Consider the following 22796-nt stretch of genomic DNA (forward strand, 5'->3'; position numbering starts at 1 on the left):
CGATTCAATCCGATCGATCTCTCAGTTCGATACACGTCTGCTTTCAGATCCTACACGCACATACGCGACATTATAAAAATCACTCCCACAAAAAAATTGGCAAGCACATACACGTCGAATCTCGGCTTTGGTTTGTGGGAAAACGAATATAATCTTGTCTATGAAAACGGATGCTTTATTTTATATTTTCCTTAATATGGGATGGAGGTCCCCACCACCATGCGCCGAAATTTTTATCTTCCCTAAATGAGATTTGATACGAGGGCCGGCATCTTTAATGGAACAGGTGTCGTCCAGCTCATCGTCAGAGGAAAAGTCAGAAACGCAAAAAGTTAAATGTCGCTTTTTTGGTGGGACCGCATGCAAGGACCACCTCATGGAACTTTTGTGGTTTTTCGAGTTCATCTCCCTAGCTTCGTAGTCCGTGTCTGACGCTGCCCGTTGACTGTCAGTCTTCGGTCGTGACGATTTGCTCCTGTGCTCCTTTTTATCCCCCCTCGGGGGGTTATGGAAGTTTTTTAACTTTGTAATACTAGTGCTTCTCGTGCAAAGGTCCGGAAAATTTTGCGAATAAACTACAATACTTTCGATTGGTTTGTGAAATTTTGCGGTCTTCCCTTTCGTCTCCTTTTCCGCATTCGTTTGTTTCTCAGCGGAATTTCCGCTGCTACAGCTTGTATTACTGGCACTCGTGCTATACTGCTCCACAGCTTGCTTTTCCAATTCCTGAAATTTAGTGTCGATGCTTTCATCTGAAGCTTTGTACTGTTCAAGAGCTTCCTTTTCGAGCTCTTCAAATTTATGTTCCAATTGCGGCTGCCTAACCCTAGCAGATGGCAGAATAATCTTCGGGTTCAGCTTGAGAATACCCGGTGTGACTAGCTTTTGTGCTAGTCTCACAACTGGAGACAAGGTAATTGGTGAAGGAGCACTCGTGCTTAGAACTGTACTGTAAAGGCGTTTCTTTTTTAAGCCGGCTTGGTTAACTGCTGCACTAGTAGAAGGCATCTGGTCGTCTGTTATAATATCTTTCTGCTGTGAAGTTGATGTTGCCTCCAATTGTGAATTGTCTTTTGTTTCGGAAATATCTTCTTTTATATCCTTGAAATCGTTTTCCGCTTCCCTTTTGTCTGTTTTCCTTGGAATTTTCCTAGCCTTGTTGTTGTGACTGGTTTGTGCAAGGTGTAGTCTCGGTGAGACATGATCCTTAGGCCAAAATATTGTATATCTTCTATCAGGACAACGCGACGACCTTTGGCCCATTGGTGTGTAGCGATTGAAATTGGCACCTCTGTATGACAGACCCCTTGACGTAGAAGTTCTTATGGCGGCCTGAACGCTAGCCGTAAGTCGACTCATTGCCCGTTGGCTTTCGTTGCCTTGCGGTCTCGGAGTATCGAACTGAAACTGAGAAAGACGATGCCATTTATGGAGTGGTAGATTTATGATAATTTAATACCGTGAAAACTATACCTTGTAAGAGGGATCACAGAGAAGGTGCGCTGGAATATCACGACAGAATGACTGAGGTGGTGAAGCCAAGGTCGTCAGCCTTCGCGGCTGGCGACGTCTGGCTCGTATCTTTCTCGAGACTTGAGGGGGACTGGGTGAGCGCGGCGACGATCGATTATGAGACATCCATAAAGAACGGACGCTTTTGATTTTGCTCGCAAGTGCTTCTTCATCTGCGTTCCTCACGCCAGTCGGGCCCCAGCGCTCGCTAGCTGCCGATCGGTGCTCATTAGTTCATTGTTATGAAGCTACACCAAAAGTATCTCTTGTACTGTGAGATTCATTGCAACATTGTTAAACTTATAATTATTTTTTTTATGAACAGCTGCTTAAACAAAATGTATGGCAGATGTAAAGAAGTAATTCTTTAGTTTAAAAGCATTTGAGGTATAGTATCAGCTCTATTCAATTATAATTCCGGTGCATTCTGTATTAATAGGTTCACTTCACACCTACACGTCCATGCATTTCCGTTAATAAGGTAGCGTGGTTGTTTTTCCAATGCAACTGAGCCTTAGATCTGATATCCCAATGTGAGGAGTGGAATACACGATGCGTGTGCTTCGATATTATGTATTTTGAAATCCTTTGCCTACCAAAGCTGGAAAAATAAATTACAGATTTAAAGTTTAAAAAAAAAACGCACAAATCCTCATCCGGCGGCATTCTGTAATTCCGTCGACGTCTCGATACACTTCGATCCGTTTCCTCGATCAATCTTCGAAACCAATATTCCACCTGATCAAAAATCTTAATTAGTAACGAAACATCTGAAGTCGCCATAGCCTAAAGGATAAGACGTCCGGTGCCTTCGTGTTGAAGCGATGCACCGGTGTTCGAATCCCGCAGGCGGGTACCAATCTTTCTAATGAAATACGTAGTACTCAACAAATGTTCACGATTGACTTCCACGGTGAAGGATAACATCGTGTAATAAAAATCAAACCCGCAAAATTATAATTTGCGTAATTACTGATGGTAGGACCTCTTGTGAGTCCGCGCGGGTAGGGACCACCACCCTGCCTATTTCTGCCGTGAAGCAGTAATGCGTTTCGGTTTGAAGGGTAGGGCAGCCGTTGTAACTATACTTGAGACCTTAGAACTTATATTTCAAGGTGGGTGGCGCATTTACGTTGTAGATGTCTATGGGCTCCAGTCACCACTTAACACCAGGTGGGCTGTGAGCTCGTCCACCGATCTAAGCAATAAATAAATAAATAAAGAAAACATACGTGCCCCAACTTGATTATGATGACTAACAGTTTCAAATAAAATGGATTAATGAATTGCCAAGTGAACTATTGTTACGGTCGGGTCTAGTATTTGTATTAGTTCATAAATTCAATGAGGAATTTCATTATCGTTGATGGCAGCACACTCCGCGTCAGCGCAACGTCCATCGTCTATCTTCTAAACCACATTAACCGGTCACCGTCCTCGTCGAACCGTCGCTTGCGACGAAGGGCTCGACGAGCGAATTAACCCATAGACACAGCCCACTGAGTTTCTCGCCGGATCTTCTCAGTGGGTCGCGTTTCCGATCCGGTGGTAGATTCTGCGAAGCACTGCTCTTGCTAGGGGTCAGTGTTAGCATCAGTCCGGTTTGAGCCCCGTAAGCTCACCTACTAGTTAAGGTTACGCTGAAATAGCCTCTCAAGCTATCAGCTTAGGTACGAAAGAAATCCACAGCTGGCGGAGTTCAGAGGGGAACAGCAAGGTTCGAAGTATGGTTTGTTTACTACCATTAAGTTAAATGACATTTCGCAAAACAAAAGTAGCAAATTTCCCCAATACAGAATATGTATTCTTAAAAATTACAGTTTCACAATCTTCATGATCTTAACTGCTTCGATCATAACCTGCAACGATTAGGACTGTGATACAAATCCGTGCCGGCTCCACAATACATCCTAGCACCAGTTCTTCCGTAAAATGGCGATGAAATAATAAAAACAAAAACCTCGGGAAGCATCCAGCATTCAGTCAAATCAGAGTTCTCGCAGCCGTTTCCATTGTAGGTGCGGGGATTAAGTCGCTCGTTAGGGTTTGTGTAACATTTTTCTCTTTAAAAAGAAACAACAAAATAACAATTAAATTCTTGAATTAGTCTTGACTCGGACAATTTGAATTACAAGCCATAGCTCCATCGCGCTGTATTCAAAGAGGCCTGGTCTACATTGACAAAAGACGACCTACCTCGAAAATATCTGACAATTATGAGCTCAATGAAACTACAGTACGAATTAATACCTATTGTGTTTATTACATTAGTAAGTTCTGCCCATAGGTAAGGGCAAGGACTTGTGGAGGGCTTTCCAAAATGATTCCTATCCCTAAAAATATTAGCGCCATTTTGCATTCGGGACAGATTCGGTCGTTTCAGTCCTAACAGATGCGTTGTCGACGTTTTTTTACTTGTGGTAGGACGTCTTGTGAGTCCATACGGTAGGTACCACTGTCCTGCCTGTTTCTGCCGTGAAGCTGTAATGCGTTTCGGCTCGAAGGCTGGGGCAGCCGTTGTACTTTAAAACTAAGACATCAGAACTCATATCTCATAGTGTATGGCGGCATTTACGTTGTAGATGTCTATGGGCTCTGATAACCACTCAAATCAGGGTGGGCCGTAAACTCGTCCACCCATCTAAACAATAAAAATAAAACCAAAAGAAGCGTCCCATTAAGTAGATACCTGTCTTCATCATAATAAAAGTTGCCATAAAATTGTGCCAGTCGCGACTCTGGTATGACATCTTTTACACTTTTTTGGATTTTCGGGTTGCCATTCTCTTGTCCAGTTTGATTCGATGTTGTTCTTTTGCCATCTGCACGAACGAAATAAAAGCTATTTGAAGAGTAGAGAAGTGAAGAAACGCAATAACAGTATTTATGCTTAATATTATAAAGCGGAAGAGTTGGTTTGTTTGAACGCGCTAAGCTCAGGAACTACTGTTCCGATTTGAAAAATTCTTTCAATGTTAGATAGCCCATGTATTGGGGAAGGCTATATAACATCACGGTAAGACCAATACAAGTGGAGCATCAATAAAGAATGTTTCAAAATATAGGTTTAAATAGCTTCCTTAACATTCTATAATTCAAAAATATTTTCACTTTCTACGTAAATGTAGTGGGGGGTAAAATTTAGCGTTATGCCAAAGTAACTATTCCACGCGGACGGAGTCGCGAGCAAAAGCTTGTTTATTATATTTAAAAAGGATATCGGTTAATGTACACACATACACGTAGATAGCTACGACAGATTGGTGATTTTCTGCGACAAATTAGTAATGAGTTTCGATTTAAAAGTTAGAACCGCCTTTGTCCATATGAATCTTGTATTGTGGTGCTTATAAGCTCGGGTAATAAATTATATTTGAGCTTTTTCCAGATCTACGCTAATACAATTTCTAAGTCCGGGTTCTTTGAAGGTTGCGATTATCAAATTAATCAACAAAACGATTACCTACAATGCAAGTTATTGAAAGTTTTAGAAACAAATTGAACCCTTATGAGACATACCTGATGACTCGCATGTACTCGATTGTGATTCTATATTGTCTTGAAGCACTTGAGACACGCGGCAGTGCTGTGACCAGAGTCGCTGAAAATTGACCACGTCGTTCATTATGAATCAAGAGATAAAAAAGACCTTACATTTTTTTATCAGAAAATAAAACTCACTCCGAAAATCGTCGACTTTGGCCCCTTTTAGCTACTAAGATTGCCTTAGCCTATGATATTTTCATTTTCTAACTTGTATCGTGCTTGTAAGCTTTGAAAAATGGAGATACAAAAAATGCTTTGTTGAATTACCAATTTTAAATTCTCCAATTGCTCAGTGACGAGCAATTGGAGAGGCCTATGTCTAGCAGTGGGCTGCTATAGGCTAATGATGATGATGAAATAATTCAGATCTCTATTTTAAGTGTTTTGTGTTTAAAATTATGTTCAGGTTCAAATTAAAATCCCATTACCTGGTTGGCTACATTGAAATCATCGGGAGGCTCCTTAGCCCACGTAAGATCCGCACAGAGGACGATGTGTGCCCACGCAGACGGGTATCGATCCAATTGATGGTTCATTCAATGTGACATTTCATACATACAATTAATTATCTTTAGAATTATACACGGACTAAATACAATAAGCACTAAATAGGAACTCGAACGTAGGTATACGGGTAAACTTTTAATAAAAACGACCTCAATTTAATAGGCATTGGTTAAATTCTACATTAACAAAATTTTCCACTTTTTTGATGGACACAATATTATGTATATTTTTTTTCTTTTTATTTCAAATCACTTTTTGAATTTCGTATCAAACGACGTACTAAATTGTCATCGCGTTGGCTCAGTGACTTTAGTAATGAAGGTTTATACCGACTTATTGTCTACATGTACATTAGAACTTACACCATAAACTTAAACGATCTTAATGATAATAGCTAGGCTGGTCAGAAGAGAAGCGTTATATCGTTATAGCGTATGTAATAGTAGTCGAATAAAATTTATCTACACACCTAATTGTAATCACTACATAGTATAAAACAAAGTCGCTTTCTCTGTCCCTATATCTGTCTGTCCCTATTTATGCTTAAATCTTTAAAACTACGCAACGGATTTTGATGCGGTTTTTTTTAATAGAGAGAATGATTGAAGAGGAAGGTTTATATGTATAACTAGCGACCCGCCCTCGCTTCGCTTCGGAAACATTAAATTTTATAATGTTACTCGCGGTTATTGTCGTACCGCGGGTGACGCCGCGGGGCGAAGCTAGTACAAAAAAAGTAGCCTAAGTTACTCCTTATATCATTAGCTAGCTACCTATCAGTGAAAGTCCCGTCAAAATCGGTCCAGCCGTTCCAGAGATTATCCGGAACAAACAGACAGACAGACAGACAGGGCGATTTCATTCACGTTAATTAATTTATTTTATTTATTTATTACACTTCATGTAAAATTTGCATTGGCGGACTTAATGCCTAAGGCATTCTCTACCAGTCAACCAAAGGTAGTGCAGAGTAAATAGTGGTAGGTGCAATGAAATTTATATTAAGTTACGAATACATACAAAAAAAAGTATATCTACATATATACAAAATCACCTATACATATACATACATACATATATACACACATACATACATATAATAGATTATACATTATTAAGAGGAATATATTAATAAATTTACTTAACAAATAACTTCATCTTAATAAGTTCATGACGATTCCGCTAATTTTTCCAACAACATTCGCCGAACCCTTAACTTGAACGCGCAGCGGTTAGTAATGGTCCTGATCTCGAGAGGAAGCGCATTCCTTAGCAGAACAGACTGCACGACGAAAGAGTTGCGAACATAACTAGAACTATGTGTGGGACAACGAATTAATAGGCTATTGAGAGAACGTAGGGCCCGCTCATGACTGGAGTGAAGATATTGAAAATAGGGAGTTAGATAGGAAGGAGGTTCGGGAGACATAAGTAAGGAATGAAGAGTCGTCAGTGCACGTAAATTACGATATATAATATATAAGTAATTTAGTAATTCAGAACAATTGAAACATGTCGCATTTTCCGGAGCAAAGAGTCGATTTTGTTGTTCTACTTCTCCACTCTTTTCGGTTCCACTCACGAGCCTTATGCCGGCCACTGACATGCGTGCAAACATTCGTACAATGTACGAATATTTGTGAAGGGCCGTCAAACATTCATTCGCAAATCTACCGGCTGTGCAAATGGGTTCGCATACTCAATTTGCGAACCCGTTTGCGCTTCCTCCTACACTTGTTTACGAATGTCTCACGAATTTCTCCTCCTTTTTAATTCGTCAATAGAACATTGAAGAGAAAAAGAGTTTTGAATTCTTTCCCAGACATCATTAACAGCCATGCTGTTTTTATGGGATTTCTTTTGATGAAGATACGCTACACAGTAGACGTCACGAACTATGAAAATGGCGATACGTCCGTTACCTTCGCAATCGTCGGCGCAACTGGGCAAGCGAATGTGTGGGAGACTACGCGAAGGTTCGAGGTCCGCGCGCTTTGATGTCTGTTAAGAAACCGATACAGCTTGGAAAACCACGAATGCAGTAGACTTGCGCAAAACATCACTTGCCAATGTAATGTGATATGACATCACTTTTACAGACAGGTGATATTACTCGAAAACATTACACATCACTCTTAACATTACTCGGTGCGTTCAATAGATACTGTGACGACGAATACATTGTATCTATACACCCGAATCATTACTTAAGTGATGTGTTCATACACATCACTTAGGTAATGTATTACAATACAAAGTATGAACTTTGTATTGTAATACACTGTTAAATTACTTGACAGAGATTGACTTACTTAATAATATAATAATTTTATTTTTTACTTAATATAATTTATTGCGGGATGAACGGATTTCATATGGCGACTTAGACTGCAAATTGAGCTCGACAATAATGTTAATATACGAGAGCAGTAGATGCATTGTTTCGGCTCGGTCTCCTCAAAGTGCATCCAAAGAGGACTGTACTTTCATTTAGACGCCGTTCTTTCTTTCACTTATTAAACACGTATTAAAACAAATAATAAAACTATTTTCAAACAAGTGCTTAAGTAATTCAAACACAAAAATTAATATGAAATATTACTAAACAATTACGAGCGACTAGCGATTTTACAAAAGTTGCGAATTAAAAATTAAGTAACTACTTGCGGGGAACTAATGGCTGGCCGCATGAAAAATATAAACACAAATACCTATATTAAAATTCAGACGTACCATAGGTATAAAAATGTACCTAGCGGCCAGGGCATACGGTTCAAAATCACTAGGAATTATTCCGTGTCGCTTGCTCATTTATTTTGGTCGATCGGTCTGTCTCGCTCGCTCGGTTCCGTTCGTGTAATATGCAACATTACACGACAAAGAAAGAAACATGTTGGGTGATAGTGTGATGTTTGTTTCCTTCGCGTAATGTGTGATGTTGCATTACATCGTAGAGTAATATTACCGGAGTAATATCACTCGCATTACTTACACATGTCTAGAATGCAGCGAAAACTTTGCATAATCATTCGCAAATGTCGTCCTACACTTGCGGGTTTGCGTATTCGTGCGCATGTGAGTGACCGGTGTTATGGACGGGCATAGTGATGCGCATTATTGTTTTCGATTAGCGTTATCGATAGTGTAATTAGTTTTGTCATTTTGTGGGCTAGTGATAAAAATGAGAGTAAAAATCACTAATCGAACACTTACACCACATATCACCGCAGCAAGTTAACGAGAACGGCAGAAATTAACACTTTGTAACTTTTCAGGATCTATTTTCGTTTCAGTGAATTTTTTTTAACACATTGTTGATAACAACACATGCAAATATTATTTTGATTAAATTCTACCGTTTTGGTACAAAACAAAGAAATAGCCATTGTGTCACTAAATAAATTCAGAGAGTGAATGCATAAAAATACATTTCTCTTCAACATATGTACTACAATTTGCAGGTAAGTACAACAAATGACTTATAACATAACAATGTCTTACCAACCTTCGTATACCGCCCAGTCGCCGTGTACCTTCGATGACTCATTTGTTTTTATCGATAATGACGTTGCGCCCGCGCAACATGCTCACCGCCCTACCCGAGCTTTGTTTTATAACCCAAACTGCACCGACAAAATAATTCTACTATAGTGCGCTCTGTAGTAAACGCATGGTCATAAAGGAATAGGAACAAATGTAACAGGTTCGTTGAAAGTGCCAAGGCCGACGTCCCCTAACACCACTGAACCTTCAATCTGCACCATACGTAAAGCTGCCTTTGGCTGTGGCCAACGTTGTTTATATTCCGGTGTTCAACGGTGTTTATACTCCACATAAAAATATAAGTTTATCGGTCGTGACTCGTGAAAATCGATCCTGAGGGCTCAAGAAATTATCACGAAAGAAGTTAAATGACAAGCAAAATCAATGATCTTCCATCCAACTTTTTACCTATTGCATTAATATCGATTTATATTTTTCTCATTGAGCAACTGTAACGAATTTCAACAGCATTAAATATAAGCGTTTCTTTTAAACAAACTTTCTCCAAGGTATAAATTAAACGGGAAATACATTAGGAGCGTTTCTAAATTATTTGGTAGGATTTATGAAAGAGCACGGCAACTCTGCGATGCGTTTTTAATGGCGGTAACCCGTCTGGCGTCTCTCTCTGGCCGTCATTCGCAGCGCCCGGCCCCCGGCTTCTGTCGTTAATAATTTGTCAGTGTCAGTAAGTCTCGCGCATCCAGGTGGCGTTGTTGTGCTCATCCCGCTACACATGCGCGCACAGCTGTGTTAGCTAATTGAGCATCGACATTATATATGTATATATATAAAATAAATCGAATAATTATTTTGATAAAACAACAACGGAACGCAAGACAAAACTTTGGATTTTCATCGAAAGTGTTTTGGTTGAAGTTCAAAACAGTATTTCGTGAATCGAATTGTGTGTGTGTGTTAAATTATTTTATATTAAACATAAACAGAAAAAAAATCGATTGTGAAACGTTTTTTCTTTGACTTTTTATGTTTATTTTAGCTTTATTGAAACGGTTTTCTGTCAGTTTTGCAACAAGTGCTCGCTGGCCGTGTCTCCGTGGAACAGGTTCTCGCGGGCCGTTCGGTTTTGGTGTATACATCGTATATATTTTGTTTGTGTAGTTGTATATTTGCAAGTGATTGTGCGATGGGACCCGTTAGTGATGCTGCGTTCCGGTGCAAGTAACTTCTATCCGACTTCTCGCTAGGTAAGCGTAATGAAACTCCCATTATGGCAGTGGTCAGTGCCGATTATGCAAGTGTCTGATACATAGAACTTACGGTTAGAACGGAGCAAATAAAAATCAATGGACATAATAAACAAGATTTATAGACAATACAGAAGCACAATTTTTTTTTTTTAATTGAACAGTTATCTTATTGTTACATTCAGTTGTGATTATATACATAACGAAAAAAAAAACATAAGTAATTAGTTGCGACCTTATTCTTTCCGAATTCATAATTACCAATTTTTTTTTGCGTTCATCTACCGTGTCTAATTGAGGAAGTGCATTCTGTTCTAATGACTTATGATTTAGATACATAAGTTTCAAAAATTTAGTTTTTCTTTGGTACTTTTTGCGTAAAAACCATTCGAAATGAATCAAATTGACTATAATAGGTACGTTTATATTTCTTATTAGTTAATAATAATAAACCACGCACGAGGCTTACTGGGAGTAATGCAGTGGTGAATCGTAAATGAAAATTGTCATAAACCTTGACAAAGGGATGTAGGTATGTAGGTATTTACTTTAGAGTTTAGATATGAAGTGTAGTTACATGATCGTATAAATATAATTATGTTCTTGACGTTAGCGGTTTCGCCGGCGTGGACAAGGAAAGTGTAAATTTTTCTAAAGATCCATTTAAAAATCAGTTTCCCGTCGGAATGAGATAGATATTTTATCGGCATGAAAAGGGGAAAAATCCCTTGGTTTCAACGTGAAATAAGAACAAACAAACACACTTACTTGCCCATTTATAATATTGGTATGGATAATTATAGACAAAAAAATGCGCTATGACAAGAATTGAAAATGATTATCTTCTTTAATTTTCATTTTAAAATCACGTGTCGTTTATTTGGATGAAAAGTGTGGTATCGACAAATTATTATTTAATAATAAAATTAAATAATTTATGCGATATTTTGATTTCTTCATGAAATTATTGTATCGTTCATATTAATTTTAATATTCCTCATATAAAAATCAACATTTAATTTTTAGTTGCGTCTTTTTTTTGAAATGTAGATGACCACACCATCCATCTCAAAATACGCCTTGCCACCAATACCATACTAGCTGGATACTAGATATATTATACTGGTATAGTATTCAGACAACACTGTTCCCAATGTTCCCATTCTCCTTTGAATCCATTAGTCAAATTTATTACACCCACGGGAAGATATGGGGTGGTGTTATTCTGGGCTGTCACCACGGAGCCGAAAAGTTTTTTGAGGTCAGAGAAGACTACGTGACAAGCATTATGTGCCGCGTTCCCAACTCTTACAAACAAGTAAAGCAATCAAAAGATAGTTTTGCATTACAAAATTTCTTTCTTATCATCAAATGTTTACAAAATTATTCGATACCACTCGTAAAAATGTAGGTTAATGGGCTATCTTGATTAAACGGTGATAAAACAATACGAATATATTGTTCTTTTTTTAGTCTATCAGGTTCAACAGACAACTGCATATTTTTTTTATTTTTTTTTATTGCCTTTGTAGGCAGACGGGCATACGGCCCACCTGATGGTGAGTGGTTACCGTCACCCATGGACTTCAGCAATGCCAGGGGCAGAGCCAAGCCGCTGCCTACCAACAAAATCGTGCGATTTTCTTTAAGAGTATGGCTTAATAACGATACTTTTAAGCCAAGTCTTATATTTGCTTACTAGCTGACCCGGCAGACTTCGTAGTGCCTCAATCGATAAATAAAAGACCTAAACTTTTCTTTTAAATAATCTTAAAACAAACAAAAGGAATCCGTCCGACGGGGGATACATCAAAGGAAAAACAAAATTGTTATTTTTATTCAATTCCGAACATTTTCATATTTATTTACCTTTTAAACCTTCTCTGGACTTCCACAAATAATTCAAGGCCAAAATTAGCCAAATCGGTCCAGCCGTTCTCGAGTTTTAGCGAGTCTAACGAACAGCAATTCTTTTTTATATATAGAGATATGCTGTTATTATATGAAAATTTAAATGAAACTAGGTTTAATGGAATGAAATAAAGTCTCAGAAAAATGGTAGTTATTTACTGAGATTTGTGCAGTGGACTTTTTGGAAGAATCCGGAAACTTTCTTTAATTTTCTTCACAATTGAGCACTTTTACAGATGCTAATAAATCCCCTTTATTACACATTTAAATAATAATTAACACAACATCGCCCCTCACGTTCCCTCCAAAAAGTTTAATCTGAAAAGCAGTCAGTTTTAATTAATCTTTATGGTTTGTCAAATTTAGGTTGATAATTTTGACAGGTCAGCATCGATATATTACCAGGTATATTGGTAATATATCGATGCAGGTCAGGCTCATATGAAGTTTTATATTTTTTCCTGTACTACAAATAATGTCGTATTTATTTATTTATGGTTAATGAACTACTGTAAAATATATTAATGACATATACTTATTTTAAATCACTAATCACAATTAATAACAAATATTTGAGTAACAACTTCTCACAGACGGGCTGCGAGAGAACTAAAAAAATATGAAACGCCTAAGTACTATTGCAAGATAAAAATATTAGGTCCAAAAATTACTAATCGTTTTGACTTTAAATGTGCTTCGCAGAAATTTTTCTATAGTTGGAAGTACACGTCTACAACTTCTAATTTATTATATTTTATGTATCAATACACCATTATCTTTTTCTTTTCATTATCCAAAAGGCAACAGCAACATGTAAACATGTAAAACCAGTGTTGCACGCATTTGGCATCAATACCACGCAACTCGCATTTCGTTAATTTCTAGCCGACAAAAAACAAAACTAAACTAAACAACAAAAACCTAAGTAAATATCTTTAAAGGGTTTTGTCAGATTTATGTGATGCTTTCGTAAATAAGTAAGCGAGGAAAACCATAGATGCATCGGGTTTATCTGACAAAATCCTTAAAAGAAACGAAATTGTCAGCGCTCTTCAGAAACAGGATATGTGAGTTACGCGGTATTGTTGGCTCAGCGATGTAGTAACGTGGCTAGGGAGTGTGATGTATGTATGTAGAGGGGGAGGAGGAAGCAGGAAAACGAGATAAGGACCAAAATTGATGAAATAACAGGACTATCTGGTGATAGGTGGTTCACTGGTGGTAGGACCTCTTGTGAGTCCGCACGGGTAGGTACCACCGCCCCGCCTATTTCTGCCGTGAAGTAGTAATGCGTTTCGGTTTGAAGGGTGGGGCAGCCGTTGTAACTATACTGAGACCCTAGAACTTATATCTCAAGGTGTGTGGCGCATTTACGTTGTAGGTTTCTATTGGCTCCAGTAACCACTTAACACCAGGTGGGCTGTGAGATCGTCCACCCATCTAAGCAATAAAAAAAAACTATCTTTAAATTTCCGGAATAGCTACTACAATACCTATTGTATAGTTTTTTTACTATGTACCAATAGACTCACGTCTCAACAAAACCGAATAGAACCGATACTTGCTAATATACCTGTTAATAATATTATAGTAGGTATTGATAGAAAACTTGCCAGTTCAGAAAATTATGTCATAGACGTTCTTCTGTCATATAGAGAACTTGCTTTCCGGTTCGGACAGCCGTTATTCCATTGCACCTATTACGACCTGAGATTATGAGACTGAATTTGTGTGTGACGTCAGATGAATATACCGTTTTATTAACTTCTCAAACGAGCTACCAATTCCATCATGTCTTGAAAAATTAAAATAAACAGTATTTTGAAATACGAAGCGAAACATTCTTTTACGTTTTTGCTTTGTAAAATAGATTAACAGTGTACGTAATACAAATAGGGGAACGAAACCGGGGTATGTTTGGCAAAAAAATAAATGTCACCCCCAACACATGCAGGATTAGTATTCGTCAAATCAAATAAGGTTTCTTATTCCGTGGCTAACGGAAGTTTGTGACGTTTTCAATTTAAAAGCCATTTTAAATGAAACCATATTAATGTTTTTTTTTGGCCCTACCTATTCTAGTAATCTCGAGGGGTTATGCTAGGTTCGCCGAACGTGTGGGCAAGCTCACGGGGCTTAGCCTAGCGAATTTGCTAACACTATCCCTAGCAAGGGCAGTGCTTCGCTGAATCTACCACCGAATCGGAATCGCGACCAACGCGAATATCTGGCGAGAAACTTAGTAGGCGTAAGTTTGCTCGGTTTGTTCTTCTTTGACCTAGGAAAGGAGATAATCAACTTATCGACCGGGAAAGAGCAAGGTGGATCCGCGGGGCGAATATGTTACGTTTTGTAATTAAACTTTTTTTCCTACCTAGCTGAGAGCCTTGAGAGGCTATTTCAGCATAACTTTACCTAGTAGATGAGCTCACGGGGCTCAAACCTGACGACGTTGCTAACACGAACCCTAGCAAGAGCCGTGTTTCGCAGAATCTACCACAGAATCGGAAACGCGACCCACTGAGAAGATCCGGCGAGAAACTCAGTGGGCTGTGTCTGAGGGTTCATTTACTCGTCGAGCCCTTCGTCGCAAGCGACAGGTTCGACGAGAATGTTGACCGGTGATTGTGGGTTCACTTAGAATTGCTTTGCAAACACGAGGACCGTTGAGGAAGTAGTAAATAAAAATATATCATTTATTATAAATTTCGCAAGACTGTATACATATATATAAGATAAAATCTAAATATAATTATTATAAATCAAACACAGCCCGACGCTATTGATAATTTATCAGTGTTTAATTAAGATTGTTAATGTGTTCGTTAGCTCATCATCATTACGCATTGGCTCTGTTCAAATCACGGGAAGTGAAGATTCTGTTGTGTATACATACTTAGAAATAAATGTTTGGCTGGCTTGAAACAATAACAATGCGAGAAGTCACCGTGGCCTATCGGTTAAAACGTCTGGTGTACTCGTAACAGATGATGCGAGTATGCCAGTGTTCGAATCCCGCAGGCCGGTACCTTTTTTTTGTCTAATGAAAAACACACTTAACAAAAGTTCACGAATGATTTCAACTATAAAGGAATATAGAAAAGAATAAAGTCGTTTAATAAAATCATCTTCTTCTTTTTCTCCCCCTAGGTGGGGTCGGCACAGTGAATTTTTCTATTCCATTCTCTTCTAATCAGCCGTCATTTCAACACTCACTTCTCCCTCTCTCTCCCTCTCTCTCATATCGTCATTCACACACTCCATCCATGTCTTCTTCGGTCGACCCTTTTCCCCTCTATCTTGCACTAACATTTTGTGAATTGTTCATAGTGCGTTTCTCTGTAATATTTGATGGAACCAGGGCTTTTTTTTTTGGTCAGAAGGAAATCGCCGGACTTCCGCCCTCCACTAGAGATGGAGGGCGCGGTATGTCAGAGTCGAACTAACTAAAACCTCCTGTCGCTCAATAACCAACGTCCAAACCTCGCATGAGACAGAACTCATAAAGAGGCAAATGGGGGAAAGTGAAGCGCTTAGTGCGTAGCACATCTCTCCCATCAACCTCCCCCTCGGGACGCCGGACCACCAGCCCTCTCGGTCGGCAGGCTATCCGAAGCCCGTCTAGATGGCGCCGGTTAGAGTGAGCTATCCTACGGAATACCCCGCTGGGCCAGAACCAGCGTGGGTCGAGGATAGCCGGCCTTCCATCACCCGAATGCTCTTGCGTAAAACGCGTGCAGAGCAGCTTGCAAGTCGTCTTCTTAGGCCCCCCTCGCCGGTCCTCAGACCGACATGTGAGGGGGACCCGAAACACTTAGAGGCCAAGGGCTTGGGCGAGATCCGCCTCCCTGGCCCCGCTCGACGGCGGCGGGATTGTGCGTCTCTCACGCGCCCCGCCGCCTCCTTCTGCGAGATGGCGCACTCGCAGAAGTCAAGCATCGCCTTCCACGACTCGTCGTCGCCGAGCATCGATGCTACAACACTCGGCAACGACAAGTCGTTTCCTATTTTTGCGACGAGGACACGGCGCCACCCCTCCCATGCGGGGCAGGCAATGAGTGTGTGCTCCGCCGTGTCCAAGTCGCAACCACAATGGTGGCACTCTGCCGTCGGCTCGGCTCCGATCCGGTGCAGGAACTCACCGAAGCAACCATGCCCAGTGAGCACCTGCGTGAGCCGGAAAGTGAGGCGTCTTCTGTCACGATTCACCCAATCCACAAGGACCGGGCATATCGCCTCGACGGTCCTACGACCGGCCGAAGGATCAGCCAGCCGTCGAAACCAGGGCTTAATAAAAATTTGCTTCATAAAAATCATATTCACAAAAATTATACTGCACTGACTTGTGTTTGATCCTCAAAAAAGTAAAGGTTATCTATAAAGGATTAAGTTAATCGAAAATAATAAAGAGTTGTTCGGTAATTGTAATTTTCAATTTACTTATTTGTTACATTCGAGGTAGGAAATGTAGGAAAGTAGCGTCATATTTAAAGTAAATCTTCTTTCTTGCAAAGCTCCCGGCCGTCGACCTTGGCCCGGTTACGTGGCGACCTAGCTAGGCGATCCCGGAGAGCCCTGGTTCCTTCAAATATTACAGGGAAACGCGCCATGAAAAATTCACAAGATGCCTTTGGCACGTTCCATTGAAAATTGGAGATAAAAAGATTTGGTTATTTGACGAGTTAAAAAAAAAGAGCTTGTGTTTTAACCTGTCTTCATAGTGAAGTGGAATGTGGGAAAGAAAACGACTCAAATGTGTTATTATAATAAACTTTTCAAAGTACATAATATAGTGGGTCAGTTTTCGCTCTGTTTGTCAAATGATATTCTTTTTTTTCTGAAGAACTATTTCCAAGTTATCCATTATACCAGTACAGAGGTCAACTCATTACATCCTTTAACAACATTTAATAATTATTTACGGGAAAGAGTTAAAAAAAACTAGATACCAAAGGATTTTCCAGGGTCTTACGCGGATGTTCTCTTTAGGCTTACGGTTTCGTTTTGTGTCCTAATCATTTCTTCCTGCTTGAGATTTCCTCTTTTAGAACGGCCGTAAAGGACAATGCCCATATTAGTATGGAGCTGAAAGTCAGCAGTGCCCTGCAATGCCCAAATTGCAGCTTTATGCCATATGATAGCTTTTTAACAGTATTTATATGTTATCTAGATTTAATGTCATATAAACATTACTTTATGTATCGACATCTAACCGTGTGTAAATTAGACAGTATATTTGTTTTAAGATTGTTTTGAATTTGACCTCACAGCTGAACGTGACGCGGGAAGGATCGTGATTGTGATTCGTGGTAATAACTGGTTAAATAAACAAAGTTTCCTCCACACCGCCAGAGACAGAAACGGATGGGGAAAGATCGTGTGCGAGCGATATCGTTACAGAAGGGTATTCTCGAACCTCAGCACTGAGGAATACTGTGTAACCCACGGAGTTTCTCGCCGCATCTTCTCAGTGTGTCGTGATTTCGATCTGGTAGTAGATTCAGCAAAACACTGCACTTGCTAGTGTTAGCAATTCTCTCAGGTTCAGCCTGTGAGCTCATCTATCGGTACGCGCGAAGTTGGAATAGCCCCTTAGGCTACCCACGCTTAGGCAGGGGGAAAAAAACAACGCACGGAGGAGGATACAAAATTATACACGCTGGCGCGTTGCTCTGGATTTGACGAGCAACGCGCCGCCCTCGTCGCGGTCATTGGAGAGGACCTCTCGCTGCCGCGCGTCGTGGCTACGATGCTCGGCAGCGACGCGTCCTGGAAGGCGATGCTCGACTTCTGCGAGTCCACCATCTCGCAGAAGGAGGCGGCGGAGCGAGAGAGGGAGAGCTCTTCCCTTTCCGCACCGATCCGTCGCCGTCGAGCCGGGGGCCGGAGGCGGGAATACGCCCGTACGTCCCGGCCCCTGTAGGTGGCGGCCTCCCCCCGGTGAAGGTCAAGGGGCGACCTGAGGGGGTGAGGCCGCGCGGCGCGCTACCAGCACTCTAGCGCGCTGCCGTGGAGTGATTAGAGCGACCGGTCGACGGTGTATCGCGTCCCGACCCGGCAGGCTGGTTCTGGTCCAGCGGGGTATTCCGGGACACCAGCGGCACCGTCTGGGCGGCCCGACGGGCTGCCGTACCGAGACGGCCGACGTTTCAGAGCCTTCGATTCGCCTCGAAGGCTCCGTCGGCCGGGCGTCCTTGGGGTGAGCCGCGCTGTCTGGTTGTAGTGTTGACCGCGGTAGCCCCCCTACCTCATCCGGGTTCTGACCTCGGAGGGGATCGGACGTCGGGTGTAAGAGTGCAGGGGAGTCGTTTAGTGGGTGGGCTCTAAAATCCTTGGGCCCGCGGTCTGCTCACAACACCATGCAGATCGTTGAGTCTCACATACCCCGCGCGCCCCTTTTGCGCGGGGACCTCGTAGGAGGTTCGGCCCTCTACCCGAAAAAAAAAAAAAAAAAAAAGGATACAAAATTATGTATGTACCTACGTAATCATTTTTTTACTGGTGGTAGGACCTCTTGTGAGTGCGCGCGGATAGGTACCACTACCCTGCCTATTTCGGCCGTGAAGCAGTAATGCATTTCGGTTTGAAGGTTGGGGCAGCCGTTGTAACTATACTTGAGACCTTAGAAGTTATATCTCAAGGTGGGTGACTCATTTACGTTGCAGATGTCTATGGGCTCCAGTAACCACTTAACACCGGGTGGGCTGTGAGCTCGTCCACCTATCTAAGCAATAAATAAATAAACTTAATGTTACACGAATTAATTGATAGATAGTTATCCAATACTTTTACCAGTTTCTTGAAATATAAGAGCTTAGAGTAGAGCATCCTTAACAAAGTTCCGTATTCCATGTTATATTTCGTGCATGTGTGTGCTCACATGCGGGACTACATATAAAACATCCATTTGTTTATACGACAAACACTCGAAGGACCAGTTTTGTGTTGACACAGCGCATACTAACCCGATCAAATGCTGAAAGCTTTATAATCATTTTCGGTGCTTAAAGACTTATTTGGGGCAAGCCAAAGCTTTTTTTTTATTGCTTAGATTGGTGGACGAGCTCACAGCCCACCTGGTGTTAAGTGGTTACTGGAGCCCATATACATCTACAACGTAGACGCGCCACCCACCTTGAGATACAAGTTCTAAAGTCTCAGTATAGTTACAACGGCTGCCCCACCCTTCAAACCGAAACGCATTACTGCTTCACGGCAGAAATTGGCAGGGCGGTGGTACCTTCCCGCGCGGACTCACAAGTGGTCCTACCACCAGTAAAGTTTAAGTTATCTTTGCTTTTTTTGCTTCGATGGATGGATTACTTCACCGGATAACTGGTGTCAAGTGGTTACCGGAGGCCATAACCATCAACAACATTAGCTAGTTACCATGTTTCATTAACTAATGTTTACGACAATCATTTCATATATTCTATGACAACTAACTTCAGACTTGTTTAGTGACACTGGGAACTAGTTTTCTAATCCACTGAGTTTCTGTCCGGATCGTCTTAATGGCTCGTGATTCCGATCCGGTAGTACATTGAGCAAAACGCTGCTCTTGCTAGAGTTACCTAGTGTTAGCAATTCTGTCAGGTTGAGCCCGTAAGCTCGCCTACCGATCCGCGTGAAGGCTTAGGCTACTAATGATTAGGTAGTTAAAACCAAATTAAGGAACACACAAATTAACGGATTTTACGTTGTCACTTAAAGGAAAAGGTTTGTGTCCAAATAAACCTTCAACGCAATGGATATTATATTAGAGTGATATAAAAATAAATAGATTTTATGTTTTAACAAAAACCGACTTCAAATAGAAAAAAACAAAGATATTCCAAAACAAATTAATATACACCAAAAACAATAATCATCGAAATCGGTTGGCGTGATATTGAGTTATTGAGTTATTCATGTATTTGTCGCGCACGTACTTAATGCAAATTTAAGACTTATATGGTTTTCTCGAGGATACCATTATCAGAACTGGACTAAATTGTAATGGGACCACAGGGGAAGCGTCAGCTTTCTAATAAAAAAAATAATCATCAAAATCGATTCACCCAGTCAAAAGTTATGAGGTAACGAAAAAAAAACAAAACATACAGTCAAATTGAGAACCTCCTCCTTTTTTGAAGTCGGTTAAAAATAGTGACCCTTGACGACGATCCTAGATTAGACTGTTAAATGGTTTCATTTATTTCTTTTCTCCAAACTACACGACTGTCATCAAACCCATTAATGATGGCGTAATGAGTGAATGATGTTCAATAGTAGATCCTAAAGTAATTGCTGTAAGATACAAGTCATAAATTTGGCAGATTCTGATCAGTGTTTCATGTAATGTTTCGTATGACTCACACGTATTAAATTCGTTAATGTTTAATCGAGATCGAAATAGAGATATACAGATATCTATTGCATAAATTATGAAGGAATTTAGATAATTTTCGCGAAGTTAATTACTTAATTGCTGGTGGTAGGACGTCTTGTGAGTCCGCACGGGTAGGTACCACCACCACCCAACCTTTAAACCGAAAAGCAGCAATGCGTTTCGGTTTGAAGGGCAGGGCATCCGTTGTACTATATTGAGACATTAGAACTCATATCTCTAGGTAGGTGGCGGCATTTACTTTGTAGATGTCTATGGGCTCCGGTATAACCTCTTAACGTGAGGTGGGCCGTAGCTCGTCCAACCAGATATGAAAAAAAGATGCAAGGCTTACCTTGTGTCAGCGAGTCACTTTTGACGGTAGGCTGACTCTGTTCAACCATTGCTACAGAAGTATACAAATAATACAGTGTGCAAACCACAACAAATTGCGACCCTAATGGAAATAGAGATAAGATTGTAGGAAGCCGATATTAATCGATTTTGGCCATTTAATTTTAATACAAATTCAGGATATATTATACTTGTAATAGTGCATTTTGTGGATAAAGGAGACGGAAAATCGTGGGCCAAAATGTAATAACTTGGAATGTAGTCTAAAAAATTTGTCATATTTTTTTATATAAGAATATAAAAAATCACCTCAATCCTCTTTCTGGGACCGGAGAAAAATGAGAAAGTTAGTTTTTGTCGGTATAACGGTGTGATCGATTTAATTAATCGATTACAGGATTATAAAAAGAAAAACATTGCACTAGGTAATTAATGCAAAGTAATTAAATGAGCGATTTATATTTGTTGTATACAAGTGCGGTATGCGCCGGATTTAATTGCGATTATATACATAAATGAAGAAAAAGTCTATTATTACTTAGCAAAGTAATATGATTATCGATTTCAAATCGATTAAGATCGATTGTATTTTTGATGACAGCTTTGACAGTAAGCTGACATGACGTTTGTTCATAGATTATACAATTATTTTTTGGCGCTTGTTGGTTTTTTCTGCTCTATTCGTTTTGTATCTTCGACGCATTTGGAGTGTGTATCTATCGGGCTGTTTTTATATTTTCAACGATCACTGCTTTATTATTACGGATTCCAACTTTGCCAGCCTTGTACGACAATTGCTTCTACACTGGACACCGAAGATCGCTCACACGTTTGATTTGAAATTGTTGCATTGGATACTGTTAAAATTATGGATCGCTGTGTGAATTGTGGGATAGCAATTCCATATTCCATACCTGATATATATCATTGATATTCATTCATAATATGACATTTAAAAGATTATCCAATGGATATAATAAACATTTACTTATGCTTAAATAAGTTATTATTCAGCTCTTTTAGAGAGATTGTAACATAACCTAACTTTTACTAAATCTTTATTAACTCTGCTCTCAGATTGAGAAAACTTTTATAATTTTCAGCAAGGTACTGATAAATCTGAATCCATTAATTCATATTAGTTTCATCACGTTACATTCGGGCCCAAAAATGTATGTAATCGTTTCAGTCTCCTTTGAAATTTTCAAATTTTTAAATGCTTGTAAAGAAAAACCTTCATATTCTAAAACTCTTTAGTTTTATAAAAAAGGATTTTTCTTATATGTCATTCAGTGAAGTCTGACATTCAGTAAATAGAAAGTTCAGTTTGTTTAAAATATTAATTTGGGCTTTAAATGTTGTTTTCTCATTATACACATAACAGAAAACGCAATTAAGCCTTTTATTGTTTATTTATTCTGGAGTACCCAATATCATTAAATGCTATTTATTTTTTGTGATACGAAATACAGTCAAACCTGGATAAGCGAGAGTTCAAGGGAGCACAATCTCATTCTCGCTTATAGAGGTTTCTCACTAACCCGAGTTTCTCGCTAATGCACTCTCTGAATTTCATTTCGCGATTTTCCGGATTGAAACGCATTCACTATTTTAAGTTTATCACTTAATGACAGTACTTTAATTTTCCGTTTTGATATGATGCAGAACAGAACTTTCCTTCGCAATTAACGATTAAAAAAAAAGAGTAAGTCCGACAAACAGGGCGGTACACAGGCACACGTGTCCATTCGAAAAGAATGCGATAAAATAACAACGTTATTTTGTTCCAAAATAGAATAGGTTCAATATTGACGAGAAAACAATACAAAAACAATGGTAGGAAGTTC

The 22796-nt window shown here is 39.8% G+C and overlaps 2 protein-coding genes across 4 annotated transcripts in view; one reads left to right on the forward strand and one right to left on the reverse strand.

Moving 5' to 3' along the window:
- Positions 1-161: 161 nt before the first annotated feature.
- LOC149500616 (uncharacterized) lies at positions 162-5727 on the reverse strand. The gene is made up of 7 exons (XM_089735914.1): positions 5487-5727; positions 5032-5113; positions 4202-4334; positions 3473-3575; positions 2159-2250; positions 1474-1720; positions 162-1407 (listed from the first exon to the last, which is right to left on the reverse strand). The coding sequence occupies exons 1-7, from the start codon at positions 5592-5594 to the stop codon at positions 181-183; spliced, it is 1992 nt and encodes a 663-aa protein (XP_089592040.1). The 5' UTR covers positions 5595-5727; the 3' UTR covers positions 162-180.
- Positions 5728-10174: 4447 nt separating this feature from the next.
- The window catches only part of LOC149500617 (uncharacterized), a 102096-nt gene continuing 89474 nt past the window's right edge, over positions 10175-22796 (forward strand). For 2 of the 3 annotated variants that reach the window (XM_089735860.1, XM_089735862.1), the window contains exon 1: positions 10175-10316. The gene's annotated coding sequence lies outside the window, so the exon portion shown is untranslated. The remainder of the gene's footprint in view (positions 10317-22796) is intronic. The other variant, XM_089735861.1, reaches the window with a different exon arrangement.

This window comes from Bombyx mandarina, chromosome 20 (assembly GCF_030267445.1).
Source record: "Bombyx mandarina strain Sakado chromosome 20, ASM3026744v2".
NCBI classification, from domain to species: Eukaryota; Metazoa; Arthropoda; class Insecta; order Lepidoptera; family Bombycidae; genus Bombyx; species Bombyx mandarina.